The sequence below is a fragment of the Falco punctatus genome (assembly GCF_963210335.1).
Source record: "Falco punctatus genome assembly, chromosome: 2".
Classification (NCBI taxonomy): Eukaryota; Metazoa; Chordata; class Aves; order Falconiformes; family Falconidae; genus Falco; species Falco punctatus.
The window spans coordinates 116,759,000-116,781,965 of NC_137581.1; the positions used below are offsets into that span (position 1 = coordinate 116,759,000).

Below are 22,966 nucleotides of genomic sequence, written 5' to 3' on the forward strand. Positions count from 1 at the left end.
CATAAATACCTTTTTTTTCCAGTCCAAACGTGTAGCTTAGCCAGCTATGGTACTCATTCGGCAAAGCCTATATTGAATAGAAACCGCAGGAGGAGGGAGAAGGAAGACTTTCTAGTTTGGGATGTGAAGACTATCAAAGGTCTCGAGTTTTCCAGCCCTGTGTGTTCCTCCTGCCTGGGGACGGGGCCACTTACCTGCCCCGCTGGCAGCATAAGCATCTATAAACATCTATAAAGCTGTTATAATGGTTGGCTGCTGCCACGGACAGAGGTTTACCTCAATGTGACCTCACTGTTTGGTTTTATATTATTTTATCTTTGTTTGAAGGAATCTAATTATCTCTCTGACTTAGTTACAGTTCTTTATATAGTCCATTTTTCAGTGTCTTTGATATGCTTTTTATTTTCAAAAAAATAAAACTGTGGAACCTGGTATGAAGGGGATAGTTTATATATGAGGAAGAGATAAAAAGAGGCAGAAAAAGAATCTTACTGTGGGTCGACACCTCCTCTCCCCAAAACCCCACATGCACAATGACGGAATGAAAGTTGGGAACAGAGAGAAAGAAAAACGAATCAAGTAATGACAGAATTTTTTAAAACCGACCAAAAACCCCCCAGGAAAATATCTATACCTAAACCTCAGAAAGAGATTTTATTTGTCCGTATTGTTTCCTATTTCCTTTTGACTTCCCTGGCAGGTAGCCCAGCGCTCCATCAGTTGGAGGAAAGGAAGTTACAGTATCCCATTGTTGCAGGGATTGAATTTTATTGCTTTGCTATTACAATTAGGCAAGTATTAACTCAGCTAATGAGGCATAACTTTTTTTTTTTTTTTAAAGTATATACAACTGGGAATTGTGGATTAGTCCTCCACTAAAGCCCCCCCCCCCCCCCCCCCCCAAAACCAAACCAAACCAAACCAAACCAAAACAAACCCAAACTTTATGAAAGTGAAGGAAAGAGATTCAAAATAGTGAAATCATAAAAGGTGATGAAACTTTAAAGGGCCACACTAAAAGCAGGGAATCATTATGGCTGATTAGCTGACAACTAGTCTGAGGGAAAGCTGCATGGTTTAGCAGTTACCAAACCTGCTAGCAAACGTCGAGCTAGCTGTGCAAAAAGCACCCAGATACTGCAGAAAAGGTGGGGAGAACACCCAGGACCCTGACTTTGCCTGTTTGTGTGTGGGATGCATGTTCACGGTGCAAATTACGAGCTAGAGAGGCACTACCACTTCAGCAACCTGGATTTTTGGTGGATTTTGTTAAGGGTTGGTTGGTTGGTTGGGGTTTTTTTGATTTGTTTTTTTTGTTTTGTTTTGTTTTGTTTTGTTTTGTTTTGTGTGTGGTTGGTTTTTTTTATTTGTTTCCTTTTGGTTTTCTTTTAAGCATCATCTGTTTCTATTAAAATGATATCATTCTCTAGCTAAAATTATTATTCTACCACTCTAAATCCTAAGTGGAAGGAAATGGCTACAGTGAATGTGATTTATAAGGAAAAAAATCACAGGCAAATCTGAACGTCTGGTGGGACCCCACATAGTCAAACGTCTGTGGTGAGAGATCAGAAGTGGAGAGTGCAGCAAGAGGAGCAGTTGACAGTGCAACTATGGAAGAAATACTGCTCTGACCCCAAATATTGCTGTAGTCACCTCCCATTCTGAATTCGGGGTTCTCCAGGAGGTTGGGCCACCAGCCCCCATGGATGGGGACCCACTCTCACCAGCACAGGAGGGCGGCTCAGGGCGATGCTCAGTGGGCACGGCAGCGGCTGGCAGGTACCAGGGGAGCCTGCAGGAGGGAGGGGGGGCTGTGACACACCAAACTTTTGTAGTTTGAGCCTAATTTGGGGGCCTGTTGAACTGCATGAGGAAAGATGGGAGCTCTCAGAGCAACGAAAGGGAAAAGAGTGAACAACCCTGCGAGAATAAATCGCTTTAAGCAATTCGACTATACCCAAGGACTGGTTTCTGCTGGGTGGGGAGAGGGATGGCAGGAAAATTAGCCTCAGGGATGCTTATTGGAATCCCCTGGTCAGACTCTAGCGCAAAGCTACCAGAGCTCCATTTTGGTTTTCATTCCCACAAATAGTCGTTAGCATATGTATGTTTTTTCTGGCTCCAGTTCAGTTCAGCTCTTTAAGACTAAATGTTACACCCTGTGCTCACACGAACTCAGCGAGACTAAACGCGTGGGTTTTGGGTTTTGTCCTCGTGGGCCTTGTGCCAGGAGGAGAGATCCCGGCCCGTGGAGAGGGCTGGGGTGGGACCTGTGCCCTCTTCTGGGGCAAGGGGCAGAGCCCCCCCAAGGCAGGCATTGCCTCGGTGAGACACGGAAGGGGAGCGCCGTCGTGGCACGCATGCTTTGCCCATGGCGAAGCAGCCTCACTGTACAGCTACAGCACAGTTTCCTCTAGGAAGGATCTATAATATTTGTTACATATATATTATATCTATATATTATCTCTACGGATGTCTGAGACCTCACGTCTGATGTTTGATGCTCAGATGCGTTTTACTGCTGCTGCTACATGTCATGGCTTAGCGATGATTCGGTTCAGACACAAGCTCAGCATCTGCTTCCCTAAATCCCCACATATTAAGAACATAAAGCTCTGGTTATTTCACACTCTCTTGCAAACATAAACTTTGGAGAGGTCTGGAAACTAAACTCAGTATTAATTACAAATCCACGGTGAGTACATTCAAGTGGCTCGCTTTACTGAAGAGATTTAAAAATTGAGCTTTCTAATAATATTAGGATAAACTGGATAGAAAAGGAGCATAGATAAAGGATATTTCCCCCTTTATGTAGATAGCAGCAGGGAGAATTAAAAGATTTCTAACAATCCCAGACAGTGGACCTCAACTACCTTTGTAGGATGCTTGACCTTATCATCAACTTCAAAGTCACACAGCAGTGCTGAACCTCAGTTGTTCAATCTAATTAAAAACAAATAATGAAATTTGCTAACCAAACAGATGTTACTCCATGCTTCTTTAACACTGACTCTTAGTAGCCGCTTGCTCGCAAAAGTTCAAGACATAAGCTGAAAACCTGGACATGCAGTAAAAACATTTGTCCATATGTATTTTATTTTTATTTTACAATTAGGGATCCCAGGAGTCAGAACAAGTGATTGATGCACTCAGCTTTGCAGAGTTTGTGAGATTTACTACAGCCACGTAAGAGACTAGCCCAAGGGTAGCCACTGGCTATTCTCTTGGAGAAGTCATGGAGTCCAGGCAACTAGGAAAGAGCAAAGATCATCCTGAGCTTTCCAACAGGGAAAAAAGCAGAGCCAGGCAATTACAGACTAGGTATGCTAATCTCAAATACCCAGAAAGATTTTTTTATATATATATATGTGTATATATATATGTGTGTGTGTGTATATATCACACAATACATTTCTAAGCAGCTGGAGGATTACAAGGTCTTTAGAAACCAACTAAGATTCGTCAAGAATAAACAAATCATGTCAAACTCGTCTAATTTATTTCAGTGACGGGATAATCTAAAAAGTAGTAGATGTGATTTATCTTGTCTTTAGTAAGACTTCTGGTGCTGTCCCACCTGACATTCTGATGAGCTAACTGGGGAAATATGGGTTATTATGGAATCACTGTAATGTGAAAGCAGAGCAAGGCGAACAAATCTTGTGTACCGAGTGCTCTTCATTTATCAGAGGTTCTCCGGCCATCTGAAAAGCATAACAAGGAAGCTGAGAGAAGCCTGTCCTTCATTTTTCATGCTGTTCACTGTTTGCATTAGTAACCGGGATGATGAGCATGTGCACATTTATCTGTCTGAATGAATCAAGGCTGGCAGAAATATTTCCAGGAGAAACATTTTTAAATTAGGAAAGTAAAATTCAGTAAGAAAGACACAAAGATTTGGACTGAGGACTGAAAAAGGAAATGAGTTCACACATAGAAACAGGAAATAACTGACCAGGTTGTGTATGTGTCCAAGTGATAGTTTGGAAAGGATCTCTGGAGTTATAGTGGCTCAGAAAATGAAGGGAAGTCAATAATATGGATATTTGTCTGAATTAACAGGAGCAGCATGTCTGAGACAGCAGAACTACCTGTCTGCTTCCACTTGGCACTGCTAAGGCTTTTACCGGTATAGATATCTGGGTCTGGGTATCGTCCTTAAGAAGGAATGCAAGGTAGGAAAAAGTCACTTGGACATTACTACAAGAAAAAAGAAAAAAATCCAAACAAACCAAAAAAAACCCCAAACATATCCGAATTTGTGGAACTGATTATCCTCAATTTATCCCTGCAGATTTGAGCTGAGACATGGTGGTGGCCTGCAAGGCATTTGCTTGCTCTGCTGCTCTTCAGGTGAATGCATCCTACTGCCGTCCCAAAACTGGCTGTGAGTATTAATACCTTTTTACAATAGATGTAAGTTATAAAAGCATTAATATCCACTGTGCCCTTCGGGATATAAAGCCAATACAAGGTACCAATAAGGCTAAAGGGACAGGTAGGAGTCAGTGTACCAGAACTGCCAAAGTGAAACCGATTGCCAGTGTAGTTTGCATACCGCATAGATCAGACCAGCATAGCTGCTTCCCTGTCCTTCCAGTTACAGCACCGAAACCCACTCATCAGAAGTTAGAACGGCACCACACATCCCCACTGCAGCACAGCGGGATGTTACAAAGAACAAGTGGATTTCAGTCCAGCTGTTGGCATTTAATGTTAAGTCCTGTTCTGGGTAGCTCTTTCTGGCGATTCCCCTTTTTATGGACGATACCAAGACAAAATTAAATAATAATAATTAAAAAAGTATGCTACAACCACGCCCATAAAATTTATCAACCTGCAGACTCCAGGACAGGTATATCATTCATTGTTTTGTACCAGTAAGCACAGTAATATACAAAAGCATGCAAAATTCTTTATGGTACAGACAGATCCTGTAACTTCACTCCTCAAGTAGCTGGCGAACATTCAAACCTCTCCCGTTTTTCTAGGCAGATAATTCCTGAGATGCAAAGTTGTGTTGTATATTGGTATTTTCAGAGACACTGCATTTCAGCGAAGCATACAGAAACAACTCGGTAGGGACATAACAAAACAGGAGCGAAATATTATCTAACAGAGATACTCAGAGGCAAGAAATAATCATGGGGTTAAATTACAGTAAGCGGTGGCCTTTTTTATTTTGTTGAAAAGTACATCTTTTACTGGATTCAACATAGTAATAAGATGAAAAGAGGTCCACTGGCAAGGGAGGAAAAAAAGCAAAAGTTTGGAAATACTTGACACAACTAAATAAATGACAGCTTTTTTGATGTCCCATAGGCAGGCCGTAGGAGACGATGTTTTCCTGTATCCACAGAGAAAGTAAAAGTCTTTGACTGGTGTCAGTCAGTTTAGCACAAACGTTGGTCTGCCTAAAACCTGTAGTACTTGTTTCTTTGAATAGATAATATAGTTAATATCTAGCTTTCACTCCGAACCCATGCTTTAACACTCAGAATTTATCCATATTTAATTACAATTTTATCACACTTCTCTAATCAAATAAATTTACTTTGTCCTCCAAGCAATCACCTCAGTATTCCAGTATGTAAAAAATACTTTCATTATGTTTATTATAAAAATATAAATGTTTCCACTACAAATCATTTTACATTAGTAAGAGGCCATCTACAATTGCACAATATATAATCTAAATGAGTAAGTAATGCTTTGAAATACAAGTTAAAGTAAATACATATTGCCAATCAAATCACATCTATACATTGCTTATTGAATGCTAAGTAACAGCACAAAACTAGATACGTTAACAGAAATAAATAAAATGGAAACTATATTTAAAGATACAAACCCAATAATACGGCATGTCATTTGATGAGTAGTTGCATTTTGCTGGATGTCAATAACCGATGCAAGTCCTGTACAGGAAGATGGCCACACGAATTCTAGTATCTCTACTCCACAATGAAGAATTGTACACTGCTATGTATACATATGTACACGGGGACAGGGAGTATAGGATGCTTGCAACAGAGGCCACTTACAGTACAAATCAACTTTTGACAGCGAGAGAAAACTAAACGTATTTTTAAATTCCTATATTCCTAATAGCAAAGAAAAGCAAAATCAATAGCAAAGAAAAGCAAAATCGAGTTTCTTTTTTTTTTTTCTTTTTTTTTTTTTCCCCAAGCTTCAGTGAGATTTAATCTGTTAGGCCGAGCATGCTCAAACAGTGGGCAAGGAACATGACAGGATACTAAGAGAAAATTGAGGGTGGTTGGTGCAAAGTTTTCAGTCGTCATCTAAAACTCTACGAACTGGTTCTGTGTTTTCAGAAGCATTTCACCGATGTCTTCCCCCCACCCCAGCCCCTCGCCCCTACGCTCCAGCAGCAGGATGAAGCTGAAGAGAAATGTCACGAGGAATATGTTATAAAAAGCCGTCCCCACACAGCTAATGTCTGCAGATGGATTTTGGTGACTTACGTTCACTAACAACGTCTGATTTAGAGCAATCTCAAACTGAAGAAAAGATTCCGAACGAACCAAGAGCAACGGAAAACACAGCTTTTCTATTCAGCATGCTGCTTTTCACGAGAGATTGTGGCAGATAAAGAGAAGTGTTCTTTACATCTTAAGTGCTTTGTTCTCGCTTTGTTCTCATTTTCTTCCATTTTTACTTTTTTATTTCAACTTACTTTAAAACGCATTCATTTTTCTTTCAGAAAATATTACTAATTACTACCCTGTGAGTGTTTCAAATCCAGTCCTTTACAGCACGCTCACTGCCAGCACTCATGAAAGTCTCTAATTCTGCTTCTATTTAGCAATGCGTGATAAATATAATTCCTGGACCCATAAAGAACAATTTAAAAGCCGATTCAGCCACACAAATCTTAGGACCTGATTCTTCCCTTACGTGCCCTACGCTACAAGGAGCTTCATAAATCCAAATACAAGAAAGAAAGCACAAGTAGTTCTACCTGCTTTTGCACACCCAGCGAAAGGCAGGGTGCCATAAAGTCACCTGCCTCCCACACAGTCTGGGACTTTGAGGGATTCCCTTTTATCCATCAGAATCAGGGTTCGATGCCAGCATGGCAGGTTGGGAGTCAGAGTGGTTTCCACTAGCACCCAAAGCCTGATGTCTGCGTGCCTGGCATCACCTCTAGAGCCTTCAGAAGCTCACCGGTACACAGCGCAAGCAAACCACTTGTTTTCAGAGCAAGTTGTGTCTGCTCAGAACCGGGGCTGACGTGCTCCAGAGCAACGGCTTAAGAGTTGGTTATTGGAAAGATGCTGAAGATGAGGGGGCTCCCAAATTCTACCTTCCAGGCTCCTGTTTCCCCTGGGAAATGTGACCACTCTCCTAAAGATCAGCTCCTCTCTGATTTCTTTCAAGGAAGAGGTGCCATACCTGTGCCAAAAGCTCGAGTCCCCTGCAGGAGGTCACCACCTGGACAGAGCTCTTCTATCTCAGACTTAGGTAAAATTACATACTAAAGCCCCATTTCACAGCTTAAAAAATCATCCTTTTAAACTACTTATCCTTGGCTGCAAGTGACCATATCTCAGCGCAAGGACCCGCAGCTGCCCACAGGGTCCTGCACCTCCCAGCTCCCACCAGTGGGAGCAGAGCCGGCCAGACCGCAGCCAGGCATGGACCGCTCCCCAGTGAACCCAAAGAGCATCCTCAGTCAATGCAGGATGCAACCCTGACTCTTTTTTTTTTTTTTTTTAAATGTTTGCTAGGCAAATCTCCCACCTGAACGCCACCTGAGACCAGTGATCCTGATTTTGACAGCAAAGCAGGCCTTCGGGAAGTACATGAGACTGATGTGCTGGCCCAGGGCAGATACTGATCTAGATACCCACGCACCTCTGCCAAAACTCAGGGCCAGCTTAAAATACCACTCACAGCAAATGGAAGGAATCTCAACGAGTCCAGATGCTTTTTGTAGTGTCAGAGCTGGGAAAAAGACCATCTTTCTTTCCTTCTGTATTTCTTACACGATGTTATGAGTATAAAATCGTCTAGTGATTGACCCTCAGACAATTTCTCAGGTTGAACCAATGAAGTTTTGATAATATTTGGCACTTGGCAATAATACAGCCAGGTTAAGGTATTTAAGCATAAATATAAACAATAATGGGAAAAAAAAAAGAAATAAATAAGTCTTCTAAAAATAAGACTTGTTTCTACTTAAATGAAGACAATTAGGGAAGCTAACATAATGGCAAAAATCTTTTGTCAGCTAACTCAAAGTCACTACAAACTTAATTTCTGTGTTCCTTTCTGAAGCTGAAATAGCATGTTACAACGACATTATAGTAAATATGGCCAGACAGGTTGTGAGGTATAGTCCTCTATTTCCCTTGCTTTTAAAGAAATAAAATACCTGTTACAGATCTCTTCTGTATAAAAATACTGCAAGTCTTTCTTTCTTCTTGTTTGCTGTATAGATCAAATACACAGCTTTTGTGTCCATGGGTTTTCTGTGTTATTCAGTCACTTAATATTCAAATGGCTCTAGGTTTTAGTATCACTGGTTTTTACTTGGAAGGATTTTTTACCTTTTTTTTTTTTTTTCCTTTGAAATTTACTATCTGCGTTAACAGTCAGTCAAGAGCACCCACCCTTTAGGATTAACAGATAGAAAACAAGTTCGCTCCTATTTTTAAGGCATTTATACTCAATATTTGAGTGTCTTAGTGGGTTCAAAATTTCAACCACTATGTTTCCCAACTGTTGCAAAGAGCTCCTTTAAATTCTGCCGTTTATCAGCCATCACTTTTGACCTGTGACGCAACTTTTCTCTTTTTCTCTCTCCTGAGCAACATCATTTTGGTACCTTACACAGGAACAGGGCTGTTCTTTGTATGAGTTTCTAGAGCTTTGATACTGCTAACAATCTTCTTTTGAGGCCCCACAACTGTAACGCCAACTTTCTTCATGTCACTGGAAAAAAAGAGAAGAGGCATGGGGTGAGCAAGCATACTGTCTCTGTTTCCCAGCACCGATGTGAGCAAATCAACTGGCTCATCTTCTAATGTTGCATTGGAGGAGCCTCCAGGTACAGTGATACTGCTGGAACACCAGCCAGCAGGAAAAGTGCTGAGCGCTGCTGTACGAAAACAGCAAGAGGCCACAAAAGAGAGTAAAAACTCCTGGAGCCTCGTTGTGTTTGCTTACCTGGAAGAAAAGACAACGCAACAGTGTTCTCTGGCCGTACGTGCGCTGGGCTTTAGGGGCCAGGGGCTCGCTCCTGGGCCAGCAGCGAATGTGAGCCTCTCTAGCCCCCCACCCCCTACCGGCCTGATGGCCTTTCCTGCAGCGCTGACAGCCCCCTCCGAGGGGCTGATCCCCCTGAATGCGCGCCTGAACCCTGGTGCCCTGAGAGTAGCGGCTACGCGGCCAAGCTGCCCGCACCCACCCCGCTCCTCCCCCACTTCTCCTCCGGTTCCTTTGTTCCCTGCAACACAGAAGTGGTGTAACGCGGGTGAAGGGCTAATTAACCAGTGGCTCACAGGAAATTGGGCATTCCTAGAGGACTGCTGCACTGTCCCCAAAGGGTAATTGTTATAAAAAGCCATTAGCAGCCTTTTTATAGTTGCAATAATACACTAATTAACGGCATTGATGTGTTTAATTGTCAGTATCGCAGCTGCTGCTTACTTCTTGGTAGCTTGTCATGTGTTTGGCTAGCCCAACAGGGAACCACCATTCCCTTTGGCTATAAGTTCCTAACTGTATTTGCTGCCTTTCCAGGTGCAAAGAAAAGATTATCCTCCTCTTCCTTATCACTAGAACAAAGACGGACTCTGTTAGAACGTAATACACTTGCGAGTCATAAACTTCCAAGTTTAGTGGTTTTCACTTAATTTAATTTAAATGTCAAAACTGGAGGCAGTTCAGCCCCTCAACAATCATTATCATGTAGGAGGAAAGCAGCTACAACGAGCTGGCTCTGTCTCCCCTGGTTTGATAAAATATGGGATTGGCAATAAAGGAAAAAATCGGCACGTGTGCCAGCTGTGGGGAAACCACCATATAAAAGGCAAAATATAAAGAATCAACAGAGAAACTCCTAAACTGTGAGTGAAAGAAAGTGATGCTGGTGTACCAGATGATGCACGGTGCTACTGTGTCAGAAGAAATTTGGAATTTCCTTGTTATTAGCAAGAAAAAGCTACGGGACTGTGGCCTTCACACAGTCACCAGAGCACCTAGGTTTTGCACATGTATTGCAGCTGCAACAAATATTTAAGTTTGTCTCTTTTAATGCAAGAATATTTTAGCTAAAAACGGGAAACTCCGTATAAAAACGCTATTCTCATGCTTATGTTTAAACGTGTACCTCCAGCCACAACTAATGACAAAGAGCTGTAGTCAATTCAAACTTACTCTGTAGAAATCTTGGCTATTGTATCACAGGAGCTGTACTCCACGCCTGTGAAAATCTCCTTGCACTGTCCTGTCCGAAAACCATTGAGCCAGTCACCTGTTGTGCGGAAGGCTGAAATGTCAATGTTACTTTGGTCCAGGAGAAGGTTTGATGGCCTGAAATTAAAAATAAAAATAAAAATAAAAATGAAAAGAATGTGCTGAATGTTAGGGAGCAGGGAGATGTACGGATTTATTTGGTATGGATTTATTTATGTTAAACTTAGTGTTGGTATTGTAGAAGCTTCCAGGCTAGACGGGGCTTTTCTGTTCGCCTGTGGATGTTCTCTGCTGCTGCGGCCACGGCACACACGCACACTGGCAGCTCTAACGAACGCCATGTAACCATCTTGCTTAAGAGCACCAGCTTCTCATGCCCACGTTTAAATCACGGAAGCATCACTAACTCATTTAGTGTGCTGTTACCTTACAATTTAAGGTGTGAAATATTAGCAAACCCAAGCCTCGTTTAGATTATATTTATGTGATTCACCTAGTCCCAAACAACACACAAATGATGCACGTTCTAGTCTCCAAGCTGAGCCTGTTGGTAGAATTTATACATATCAGCTATCCCGAGTATTGAAGTCCACTGGCAAATCCTAAATGTTCCTTCATAAGTTAGAAGCACAAATAATAAAGACACCAGTGGCTTTAAAAAAATTGTATCAAGTCTAAATATCAAACATGAAGTGAATTTGTGAGACAAATGTAACTTCATGAAACTTGCACGCAGCAGCACACAGAGGCAAAAATGAGGATGTTTGCTATTAAAAAACACTTAGCCAAGTGTAAAATGCAATTGCCATGCCCAATTTAAAATCGATGCTCACTTTAAGACTAAAACTTCCATAAGAGTATCATATGAATAATTTAGAAGTGAGAACTAAATAATCTCCTGCCTTTGACATTAACTTGATGCTCCTGAAGGATGCTCCACTGACATGATTTGCATCCAAGTTCTCTACTTGGAAAACAACAAAGAAACCAGTAAGGAACAAACAAAACAAACACAACGAATCCAACAAAACATACGTTCATGCTTCTTTGTACATTTAAACCTTTTCCATCTGCATAAGTCTGCCTATAGGCAAAAGTCTGCCTATAAGCTATAGAGAAAAAAAATATTCTCAAAATGTTGATTAAAGACATAATTTTCTATACAGAAGGAATATATTGCAGCTGACTCTGCATATGACACGTGGCAAAAATGGCTGCCCTCCCTTTGATGCAGAAATTCAGTTCTCTCTGGTATGAATACTGTCGTTTTCATGGTCTTGTGAGCCTACTGTAACTTCCTACTTGAGATCATCAAGACTGAAAATAAATGACAGCTCTGCCATAAAGTGTCTAGTGTCAGGCTGTACCACAGCTCATTTTAGCTGTCGAACTGGAACACAAGTTGGCCCAGCCAGTTTTCTGAACTATGGCTGCAGTCCCTGGAGAGACAGAGGCATTTCCAGGCAGGGGGTTGTCCTCTCCAAAAGAGGTCTGCCAGGCTAAACGGCTCGGAGGAGACACTCAGCTCCACGAGCGGTGAACCTGTTCTCAGCTCTTCCTCCTCACTAACATGTTGGCTTATTCTAAGAGGTGTGAGAAGCCCCTGACTACTAACAAGTCATCTTTCTAATTCTAGTTACTTTTCTCAGTGCTAATTAGCAAAACAACTTCTTCACCTAGTCAGATGTTATTAGAGACCTCAACTCTATTTCTGCATTTTTCCCCTCCACTGACAAACGTTATGTCCACACGGGAGAGCTTTTTAACCACCACCCAGCAACATTCATGCTCCATTGTCAGTTCACTACCTTCTGGGTGTCCATCCCAGGCTTAAAGCCAAGCCTGTGCTTAGCGATGCTACCATGATGGTGCTGCTCTTGAGCACAGCAGGCTGAACTGGAGGACGTTCAAAGCAGTTATCGCGCAACTTTACAGTCTATCTTCTGCCCCAGAAATGTTTTTTCCCTGTGGCTCCAGTGAAACATCACCTGTGCAGGAGTCTGAAGTGACTTTTGTCAATGGAAAGAAGGGAAAATGAGGGGTGCTTAGGCTAGCACTGGAATTTAAAGGCAGAGATTAGGCAGTGTAATGGGTAGGTGAGAGCTACTGGTCACTTTGATTGATTTGGGCTGTAAAACACCTTCTTCACCCCAATCCCAAACCATCTCTGAGCACTGGAAAAACAAAACAAAAAAACAACTGGGGGGAGATTGTAAAGGTGCCAAAGAGAACAACGTATTTAAATACCAGTGAATTTAAGCTCATAAAGAGCCTAGAAAATCCAAGGAAAACTTCTCAATCATAACACAAGTCTTTATTGAGTTTCATCAAGCTCAGCAGCACTACAATAGCGCACTCTTGCAGTACATCTCACTCGCACTGTAATTGGGAGGTATCACATCAGTTACACTGAAACTTTTACCCTTCACCTCTGGACAAAAGAACAATATAGCTCGGGGGGGGGGGGGGGGGGGGGGGCGGGGGAGAAACAACAAACAAAGGAAAACCAAAACCAAACTAACTTTTGGCATCAGCTACATATTAAACAGCAGCTTTTGCTCCTGACGTTTTGCCAATTGTTATCCATCAGCTGATTTATTTCAGGTTCAGAAAATTATTTTAAGATCTTCCTCCCTGCTGGGATTGCAGGCCACAATTAAAGACCTCATTAGGTGCTTTAAAATCTTCATTTCAAACCCACAGATGGACATAACACCACTGGAGACTGACCCTCAGTTTTCACCAGCTCTCAGAGCAGCGATCTCCCTGGTGGGACACGTTTTGCCTGATGACCTTCCTCCCTCCCAGCTGGGACAAGGCACTGCTGCAAATGATCATGATCACTGGCACCAACTATGGACTTCACACCCCAGGAAGAGCCGCAGGTGGGAAGGAAAGTGCCAGAAGACCACAGAAACATGCTCTGCCCCCAAAACACTGCAGAAGGGAAAGCACAGTACGGCCGCACCGAGACAAAGACTGAGCTGAGGGCAGCAGATGGAGCACACTTCATGTTACTGTTCTCTAAAACCAGATCTTAAGCACCTACATGAGACCCAGCTTTAAATGCCCTCCGGCTAAAGGCTGAGGTTTGATAATCAGGCCCAAGATACTTTTATTCGGTAGCTGCACAGCCTGCATCTCCCTGACTACTGTTTGTCCCATGAAGAGACAATGCTTTTTATTTATAGTTTTCTGGGTATAGCATCTGGAATCCCAAGACATTTATTAAGAGTATTTATGAAGTGTTCTTAGTGATAAAGCATGGAGATATTTTTTTTTTCCAGCCTAGTATGTCTTTTTAACTTAAATCTAATAAAACAAGGCCTGACTCAAGAATCGCTAATGAAAAACAAAAAAGTATAAACAACTTGAAATAGAACAGGTATCTAGGATTAGGAATTAGAGTGGCCCAAAAGAGCTTTTATGTTTATTACTTGGATCAAAGTATCATCAGGACAAAAAATATGACCTAATTTTAATGCAAGTGACCTCAGCATAACCAGCACTGTAAAGTATCATTTTTCTCCTTGTAGGATTCTAAACAAAAATTAGTTACTTTCCTCCTCAGAGAGGACATCTGGATAGTTTATCAATGAGCAGGAATTTGCCTCACTGCAAAGAGCCTGTGATGTCTCCTCGCATGCGCCAAGGGAAAGCTGGGCTTTCAGAGCATCTGCATGCATCGGCAAGGGTTTTTTTTTCCCCCTGACCCAGCCCCTAGACAGAAGGTCTGAACATGAAATTTATGGTCTGGGTGATGTGCGCCATGAGCTCACACTTTACTAGACAAATTAGATGGGTTGCAATCCATGCAGCTGTAAACGACGTCCTGCAGGGTTCCACCTGATCTTTTACAGCTTTTCATAAATCAGTACCTACTAGCTTCAGAAGAGAGTCATTAAAAAGAAATCATGGAAATTACATGTTTGCTCAGGGGAAGTGAAACAGAACATTTCCCTCTGTCTTTTCTTCTCTCCCCTCTTTTTTTTGGAACTGTCTTTATTGTTTTGACCAACTATGCTGTACCGCATCGTGTCATCTTGTGACAGTCGTGGAAAGACTCTACCCTGTTGATCCTGATTGTGTGCCTATCTAAGAGCTGTATTTACTGACATGTGGTGCCCTGAAAAAAAAAAAATAATCAGCAAGACTCAGGTTAGAGAGACAATTTTAACGGCAAGCTGCCAGTTACAAAACGCCCTGTTGCTTAAAGCTTTCTCTGGATGCGCCCATTATGGGAACAGTTGGAATTAACCTTTGAGTTAGCTGCAGTAGGGAGGAGCACTGTAGTTTGTTATCGTTAGCTCAGCTTTTTGTCACGACGCAAGGAAACTTTTGCTGCACCGTATAGTAATGATAAAAAACCACAGAAAACGTCATTAGAACCCTTCCCGGTACAGCATAAAAAAATCTCTTCTCTGCTTGGATGCTGTCTGGAGAGAAAGGGATAGATTAACTTGTAAAATCTAGGAACTGAGACAAATAAAAGGAAAGTGTCCTGCCACTTCTGCATGGAGGGCAGTACTCTGCAAATACACGGGGCTATCGTGCACACACGATCCCGGGCTCAGCAGCCTCTCTCTTTCCCTTCCTCCAAACAACACAACCAACCTTCAGTTTTTAAATCTGGGCTTGCCCTTCCACAGTCAGTTTCTTTTAAATGGGAAAGCATTAAAAAAACCCCAACGCATACAGTAATTTCCTTTGGCAAATTTTAGGCAAGCATAAGCTGATTTCGTAAAGTGAAATTGCTCCCTAGGAGGGAGCCAGGCCTGGTTTGAACACAAATCCTATGTGCTCTACAATTATGGCAAGCTGGAACACAGAATTCGAGTCTAACAAGAAGGGTATCTCCTATTTCAAGAGAAAAATAAACCAAAAACCAGCAGCTGGCATAGAAAGCAAATTTTAGCTTTATCTTCTACAGCAAGCAGAATCGTAAGTGTACATGCCTATCAAAAGGAGACCAGCAAACAAATGACATGCCGAGAAGTAGAGTTATTGTGTTTACTTGATTATCCCTGGACCTTAAAGATAAGAATCTTTGGAGTTCCACCTCTTCATGCCTATTTTTAAGGTACTCTTAGCAAAATTTGTAACTTAGTCCCCAAAATACAATTCACCTCTTAAGGTGGCACATTGGCTTTTCCCAAGGGGCTTCGTACGATACTTACACACTTTTAGAATAAGCAGGTTGTGACTACACTTTCAAGTCAAAAGACAGCTGGAGAAATAAAGGGGACTAGCACAAATAACCAGGGCAGGTGAGGCTGGTGGCCTGCTGCAAAATGATACCTCTCTCTAAACACCACCCCGGACTTCTCATTTTCTAGCTCTGAAAAACTTACCACACCGTTACCTCTAGAATAATGAGCAAATAAAAATTTCCAATGCCCCATAGGATGTCCTCCAGTCTTCCCTGCTCCTTTAGCTGCCCCTCAGAACATGCTTTTCAAGGGGCTTACATCTTTTTAGCATCCTGGTGGGATAATAGAACATATGCCTGAATGTATGGATGCTCCTTAATTTACTTTTTCGCACCACTAAACGACCGAAGGCAAAAATACCAGCATGCTGCTGAAATGGGTTTCTTTTCGTCATCACACAGCTTTAAGCTGTGCTTCTAAACCACAGAAGTAGCATCATGTGGCCAGTGCCTGGGATTCGTGGCTGGCCCAGAGGCAGACCCTCAACGGCAACCAGGCATTATTGTTAGGACAATCTACAGGCTCTTTACAAGAGGAAGAGAAAAATGCCTCAGAGAGCTCTTTAAATGCTTTTCTGGCTCTTTGCACCTACCATTTGCTGTGCACCGCTTCCCCTTATCTCGCATTTGGCCGCACTGTGTATTTCTACAGCCTTTTGCTACAGCGTTCGCAGCGTCAGGCGAGGGCTCAGTTTCTCTTCTCAGCCTCTCCAGTGCAGAATTGCCATTAACACTAATGAGGGCCCAGCACATCGAGCTGAGAACAGCAGAACAAAATCCCTCAGAATCACAGTAAACAGCAGACGCTCACGATGGGGCCACCTGCTGACGCGGCTGCATTGCTCTTGAAATTATACAGCACCCAGCTCGCTCTGCCGTGAATTCTTGTCTGAGTTTCACCAGCAGAGTCAAAGTAGACGTGTGAAACTGCAAATAGGTATTTTACCGTCTCTGTTAACGGTGAGCCCCAACAACTTTTAACTTTGAAGGAAGAATGGCTGCCCCGGGCATGGTACTAATGACCGCTGGAAAAGCCAGGTGAAATTGTGCTTTTCTGTCCCTAGCGTGCTAACTCAAGTCCTGAAAAATCTCAGTCTGGCTCCCAGATTCCTCCCACAACCCAAACTACGATTAGACACCAAGGAGTATAATTTACTGCAATCTCCCATTTTCCTTTGTGATTTGTAGTTAAGTGTGTGTTGTGTCCCCGCCCTCCCCCCCCTCCCCCCCCTCCATAAATTCACTATTTTATGTTTAGCAGACTTCAGAAGGAGAGCTAACGCTGTAGGCTTTCATTATTTGAATTCTTCCAGAGCGAGCGGTCCGTTTTAGGACACGGATTATATCATTGCTGGGTTTTGAACAAGGCTAAAAATTCGATGTAGGCTTGCATCATGCAGCGTTTGGCCAGGTTCGGACCCTGTGGTTAATGCCTCGACAACCAGAAAGCATAAGCCCTCTCTGAGAGGCTCCAAATCAAACTGAAATCTCCCTCCTTCAGCCCTCCAGCCTGGAAGTTCCTAACAGAGAGAAGCAAACAAGCAATATTACAGCAGGTCAGCAATACATGTCAAGCATCTGACCGAATAGCAAAAAAAGGGAACTTTTCAACAAAATGTTCAGCCAACGCAAATAGTCATTTTGTTGTAAATATTATTGTAAAAACAGGGCTTGAATTATGCTGCATAATGGATTGGTCTGAATTTTTTATTTGACCTGTTTCACTGCTCCTATTGAGTTTAATTTTCATAAATATCCTACCGAGCCAGCATACTAGAGACTTTCTACTGAATCATCAGTTTTTAAGTGGAAACAAACTTTGTGAGAAGCGAACTTCAAATTTTAAATTGCAAATGATGCCTCTGGACATTTGAAAGCAAACATTGCCCTCCACACCAGGGAGAGTGCCACAGGATGGACAACAAAGCGCAGGTTTAGCGGCGAACACTTGCAATCAACTATCCGCAAATAACAGGTCATCCAAATGCTGCTCAAGGAAATTACTCCAGTGAATAATTCAAACAACGCATCAAATTCAAGAAAATCAGGGTAGGGCTGTCAACAACTTGCTATCACAGGGAAGAATGTAGGAAGAATTATTCATGCGCTATTTCAAACACTTTCGTATTTTCAGCAGAAAGAGCAGCTGACCCTGACCCTCCTAAATTTCCTGGACTATATTAAAAGAATTTCAGCTATGCTTTTTCTGAAAATAAGTGGCTTTCTTGTTTTTCTAGCCTTAGTTATAACAATAGCGGTAGAACCCGTATTTTAAATGGAGAACTTCTAAAACATAAAACAAACCTGAAACCAAACCTACCTCCAATGCTGCAGAACGATCCAGCAATAATGCTTCCCCCGCCCCAATAAAATTACATAGGGTCATAAATTAGCAAAAAAGATGCATTTGGGGGATTAAAGAAAAATGACATGACTGTTCATAGATGATTTATTTTTTTTTAATAATTATTCCCATAGTCAGGCATGCTGCTTCCTCATCATGGAACTGGAACTTGGAATTTAATGGAAGATGCAAAATTTCTAGAACAGTATGGGATACACAGTCTCAGGCCTCTGAGTGGAGTTCCAAGGAGGCAACCACACATTTTGCAAACATCAGGTCCATCCAGAGCCTTCAATAAAAAATTAAGAGGTGTTATCCATGTACTTTAATTGTCATTCATTATATGAATGAATGAAAACTGAATGAAACAGAAGCTGCATATTCAGTGTTGTAAGTCAGGAACAACTTGACTGAGCTTGACGAGGTATCAGGAAACAAGAAATTTGAGGTTAAATTTTAGTTGAGGTCTATGCACAGAAAAGGTGCACATTAACATGCACAATGGTCTTAATTTTGAAATTAGCAAAAATAGAGTTTTAAATGTCTTTTTATTTTGGTAAGCAGCATTATTTCTTTAAAATTCTGGTTTGTTTCCCCTGTTTTCCATCAGCTTTTCACTCTGCACATCTATTCAGATTTTTATGGGGTTTTTTTGCAACACGCAACATTTATCATGCTCTCCGGAGCAGTCCAGTGGACTACAATGAATCCTTGAAACCACAAAATAAAACTGCTTCCACAGCTTCTATACAGAAGAACACAGAGGCAGATTTTTAATTCTTTGAAAGCACCTTAAACCCAAGGACTAAGTGGAAAGCAGTTTGGCTGGCTGATGCTACCAGCAGTGCTTGGAGAGAGGAGTCTATAAAGTGCAGGCAAGGCAGCCTTGCATTCTGCCTCTATGAAATCAATGGCCTTACTGGAGGTTGGTGCCTTTGCTGAACACGCTCTGCCTTTTCCATGTATTTCCTGCTAAAGGGAGCTCCACGCCAGAAGAAACAGATGCTGAATCCTATTAATGACTGCTGGCTAGCCTGTAACACCTTCATCTTCAAAGATTTGGGGCAAACTTGGTAATTAATCCTCCTGTGAGAAAGGTAATTTGAATTTTCAGAGCGACAGATATGTTAGTTAAACCAAAGAATCATTTTAAAAGTCCCGGTAAGGCAGCTGCTTTTGAAATGGGTGACGTTTCGACATTTTCCAAAGTAAAATTAAGACCGGCAGACTTCGCAAAACATTCCACGGCTTGCATTTCCAAACCGAAAACTGTTTCACAATGTGTTTGAAACCACACTACTGGAATCTTATTAATAAGTGGACAGAAATCACCAGCCAATTTTACAGAACTCCCTGTAAGCAGCAAGATGGGATAATGACTATCCATCTTAGATGCTTGGGTTAGATACGAAGTGAGAATAAAGATACTGAACGATAAATGTTCCATTAAAATATCCTTCCTCTGGATCCTCCTCTCATTCTGCAATGCAAAATAGGTAGCATTTTCTGTGAGGACCCAAAGAAGCCAACAGAATTGTCAGCTGTTAGCTCGGAGCAACTTGTAAGATAACGGTCTTTTTTACAAGACAATCAGCTTGCTGTTTTCTACATTCGATATATGAGACAAATTCTTCCACTTAGATAAAGGTATTAGTACAGCTAGAAACACACAAATGGTTATAGATCAGTTAATAACGAAATATCCTGAATTCTCAGGTGGTTTCCAGTTTTCTCCCCTAGTTTGCAATATAATTCCTTCCTCCCCTCCTAGCTATGTGCTTGCAGTATAAAGAAAAAACAGCAGTGATATCTGACACGGACTTTCACTTTACCAAAAGGTTACACAGAAACAAAAGCAGATACCGAAACAGGTTGGGTTGTTTTTGGGGTTTTTTTTTGGTTTTGTTTGTTTTGTTTTGTTTTGTTTTCTTGTGTGTGTGTGTGTATGTATGTGTGTGTAGATTCCCTGCCAGTTTTGAAATCAATTGCAGACCTGGCAGAAATTCAGAATTTCTAAAATTCATGTGTTGGAATTAGAAACATTTTTCAATCTTTCCTCATTTTTTTTTTTTCCTCAGCAGAGGTTGTGGATTAATTTGCCTATTCTTGTTTTATAAAAGGTTCATGAAGACTAAGGACTTTAGTCACACCTACATCACAGTTGTGAACATACACAGCAGCTATAGGAAAGCTGCCATAATGCTTGGGTTGCCTGAATCCCATATCACAATGCTCGTACCTCAAGGTCACACCATCCTCCAACAGCTTAACTCACTTTGAGGCAGAAATGCTTTAAATATATTTTAAATTAAACTCTACAGTTTAAATATATTTTTTAAAATGGCTTTGTAGGAGTAAGATTCATATAATAAAAGGATAACATACATTTTAACTTGAGAGTTATCATATACACAGACACACAAAAGATAGAATTAGAAATATAAATAAGACACCACACCCCCCCCCACCCCCCCACCCCCCCGGAATATAAATAAGTGGGAAAAAAAAAAACAAAGAAAGAAAGAAAGAAAGAAAGAGAAAATGAAATGTCCATTTAAGATTTGTAGCATACACAAAGGATTTCCAGTTGCATGACTCCTGGGTTATTTTTTTTGCCATACAAATGTAACAACAACTAATAAGCCCTTTCAGGCCACAGCATCACCAACTGGCGAGCAGGTGGGTGAAGTGATTCTGCCTCTCCTGCTTGAGTCGAGAAAACTTTCCATCTGCTTTGTATCTGCATTAAATGTTCACAAATGTGAAGTAATACACAGTGGACTAAAAAATCATAAGCTCAAGAAGAAAAACAATGCACTTGATCAAAACTGGAAGAACTATGAACTCACTTCCACCCTAAAGATATCCAAACAACCTAAGGACTCTGTTATAAAAATGAACATCATGTTCAGAAAACAGGGAAGAACAGCAAGACATAAATCAAATAAAAATATCATGAGGTTATGCTTTAGAAAACTGCATGACTTGTGTAACCTTCTGTGCACTGAGCTCTGTTCCTGGAGCCCTTTAGAGAGCTCGGTAACCCCAGGCAGCCTAAAGGACACAAAACACCCATGTGTCCAAGACCAGTGCAGGTCTTGTTAGCATGAGCTCAAGGTGGCCACCTGACTAAAAAGTGAATTTTGGCAGGTAAGAAGGAAATCAGCCATACCCTGTACTTTACAAGGAATGGGAAAGGAATTTCCTTGTGAATTTGAGATGAAACGCAACACCAGGAAAGGTATTATGAAACATTTGCTATGACAAAAGACCTTTTGTGAGTGTAATGTTCACAGGCACGTTGAATGGTCTGTGGAGAGATGATCAATAAGGGTAAAAACATCCCCTCGGGTACCAGGAAATTATCAGATGCGAGGGAGTGGCCAGAAGGGTTAGACAACTGAAAAGAAAATACAGAATTGAAGGCTTTGACTTCTCTCCCATACTCCTATGAGCTGTTGGTGTAAAATCAGACGTACGGTCAAGCACATACTTTGGTTAAAGTCAGTTAACAGTAACACACCGGAGGACAAGGATATCCTATGCACCTCCAGCAATGTGCTTTTAAATGGGATATGACAGCGCTGTGACCGTTTTAAACAAAAAGCAGCTCTAAAATCTGTAAGAAGAGACAGGCTTGGCATCTGCAGCAGATATCGGCAGGTTAGACATTTTGCCTGACCAAGTCTATTCTGAACACCTACGAGCATATGGTGGGCATAAAGCTTTAGCATTCTTCCAGTAGCACTACAGGCATGGGTAAAAGAGCTGGGACCTCGATAATTTAGATTAATTGCTTATGAGGTATATGAGGAGAGGTACTGCAGGAGTACTGCAGCCTCAAATAACAACTGAGAGCAGTCATTTGAGCCGATGTAATGCCCCGAGCCCTCAGGGCCGAGTGGCAGAGTGCTTTACTTCTGCAGCGATGCTTTTTCCTCTCCACTGTCCCTCTCTGATGCCTTTCCCTCTCCACTGTCCCTCTCTGGCTGCCGACAGTACCAGGATACTGGCAGGGATCTGATGACGTGCCTCCTTCCCAAGGAGCTTCCCTGACTCTCCGCCTTTCCTATCAGTTACATATTTCTGCACATGAGACCCATTTGAAGTCTGGCTCCTCATTTTTCTCTGTCACCTGTCGGAAGGTGATGCTGGACTGCCCAGGCTCCGTCCCCTCCAGCAGACAGGCTCCCCCGCAGAAGGAGCACACGTTACTGCAAGTGCCTCCCTGCAGGACCTGAGGCTCTGCGGGTGTGGAGCTGCCTGCAGCTCCTTGGCCAGGTCTGAGGTTTGAGATTATCAGTTTTGGCAATGGTGACAAGGCAGTGAGCACAGATTTCCAAATCTGCGTAGGACTGCCCAGCACCCTTCATGTTGTCATACGTATCTCTTGGTCGTGGTCAATTTTAAGGATAGCCTGGGTTGGTCTGCAGACACGGGTGTGGGGAGAGTGAGATGGAGAGATCACGGATCACACGTTACCTGAACTGCAACAAATGCCTGCCCAGAGGGAAAGGGCATGGCCTCATCCATGCTGGTGAGCATATACCCCCAACCCAGACACCCCCAGACCCCCGTCTGGCACCGGGCAGTGAGAAGCTGCAGAGAGGGAGACACTGCACTGTTTGGGAATGCAAAGAGTGCAAGGACAGAGCAGTGGAAAGGTAATTGGAAAGGAGGGAATCAACTCACTTTTGACATTTGCCTCCTCAGAAACGTGCTCCGTATCAAAGCCAAAGCAGTAACCTGCCACGAGGAGCACTTTACCGAGAGCTCACCTAAAGCAGCTGTGAGGAGTTCCCTACCATGCTAGCAGCCTCCTTCCTTCCCCCCGCTGTGCCACGAGCAGAGAGCACAGCTTGGTGGTGCAGACATGCAGCCTCTGCTGCCCACGCCAGCAAAGCATACAATGAAACAGGAGCAAAGAGAGCAAGAGAGAGAGGGGGGAGAGCAACGCTGCACTGTGG

At 42.3% G+C, this 22,966-nt stretch overlaps 1 protein-coding gene across 2 annotated transcripts in view; it reads right to left on the reverse strand.

The window, feature by feature from the left end:
- Positions 1-6,156: 6,156 nt before the first annotated feature.
- Positions 6,157-22,966, reverse strand: part of EPHA3 (EPH receptor A3) — a 237,347-nt gene continuing 220,537 nt past the window's right edge. For both annotated transcript variants that reach the window (XM_080377011.1, XM_080377010.1), the window contains exons 16-17: positions 10,408-10,563; positions 6,157-8,961 (exon numbers count right to left, since the gene is read on the reverse strand). In XM_080377011.1, the coding sequence (XP_080233137.1) occupies positions 8,856-8,961; positions 10,408-10,563 (262 nt within the window). In that variant the 3' untranslated portion in view covers positions 6,157-8,855. The remainder of the gene's footprint in view (positions 8,962-10,407; positions 10,564-22,966) is intronic.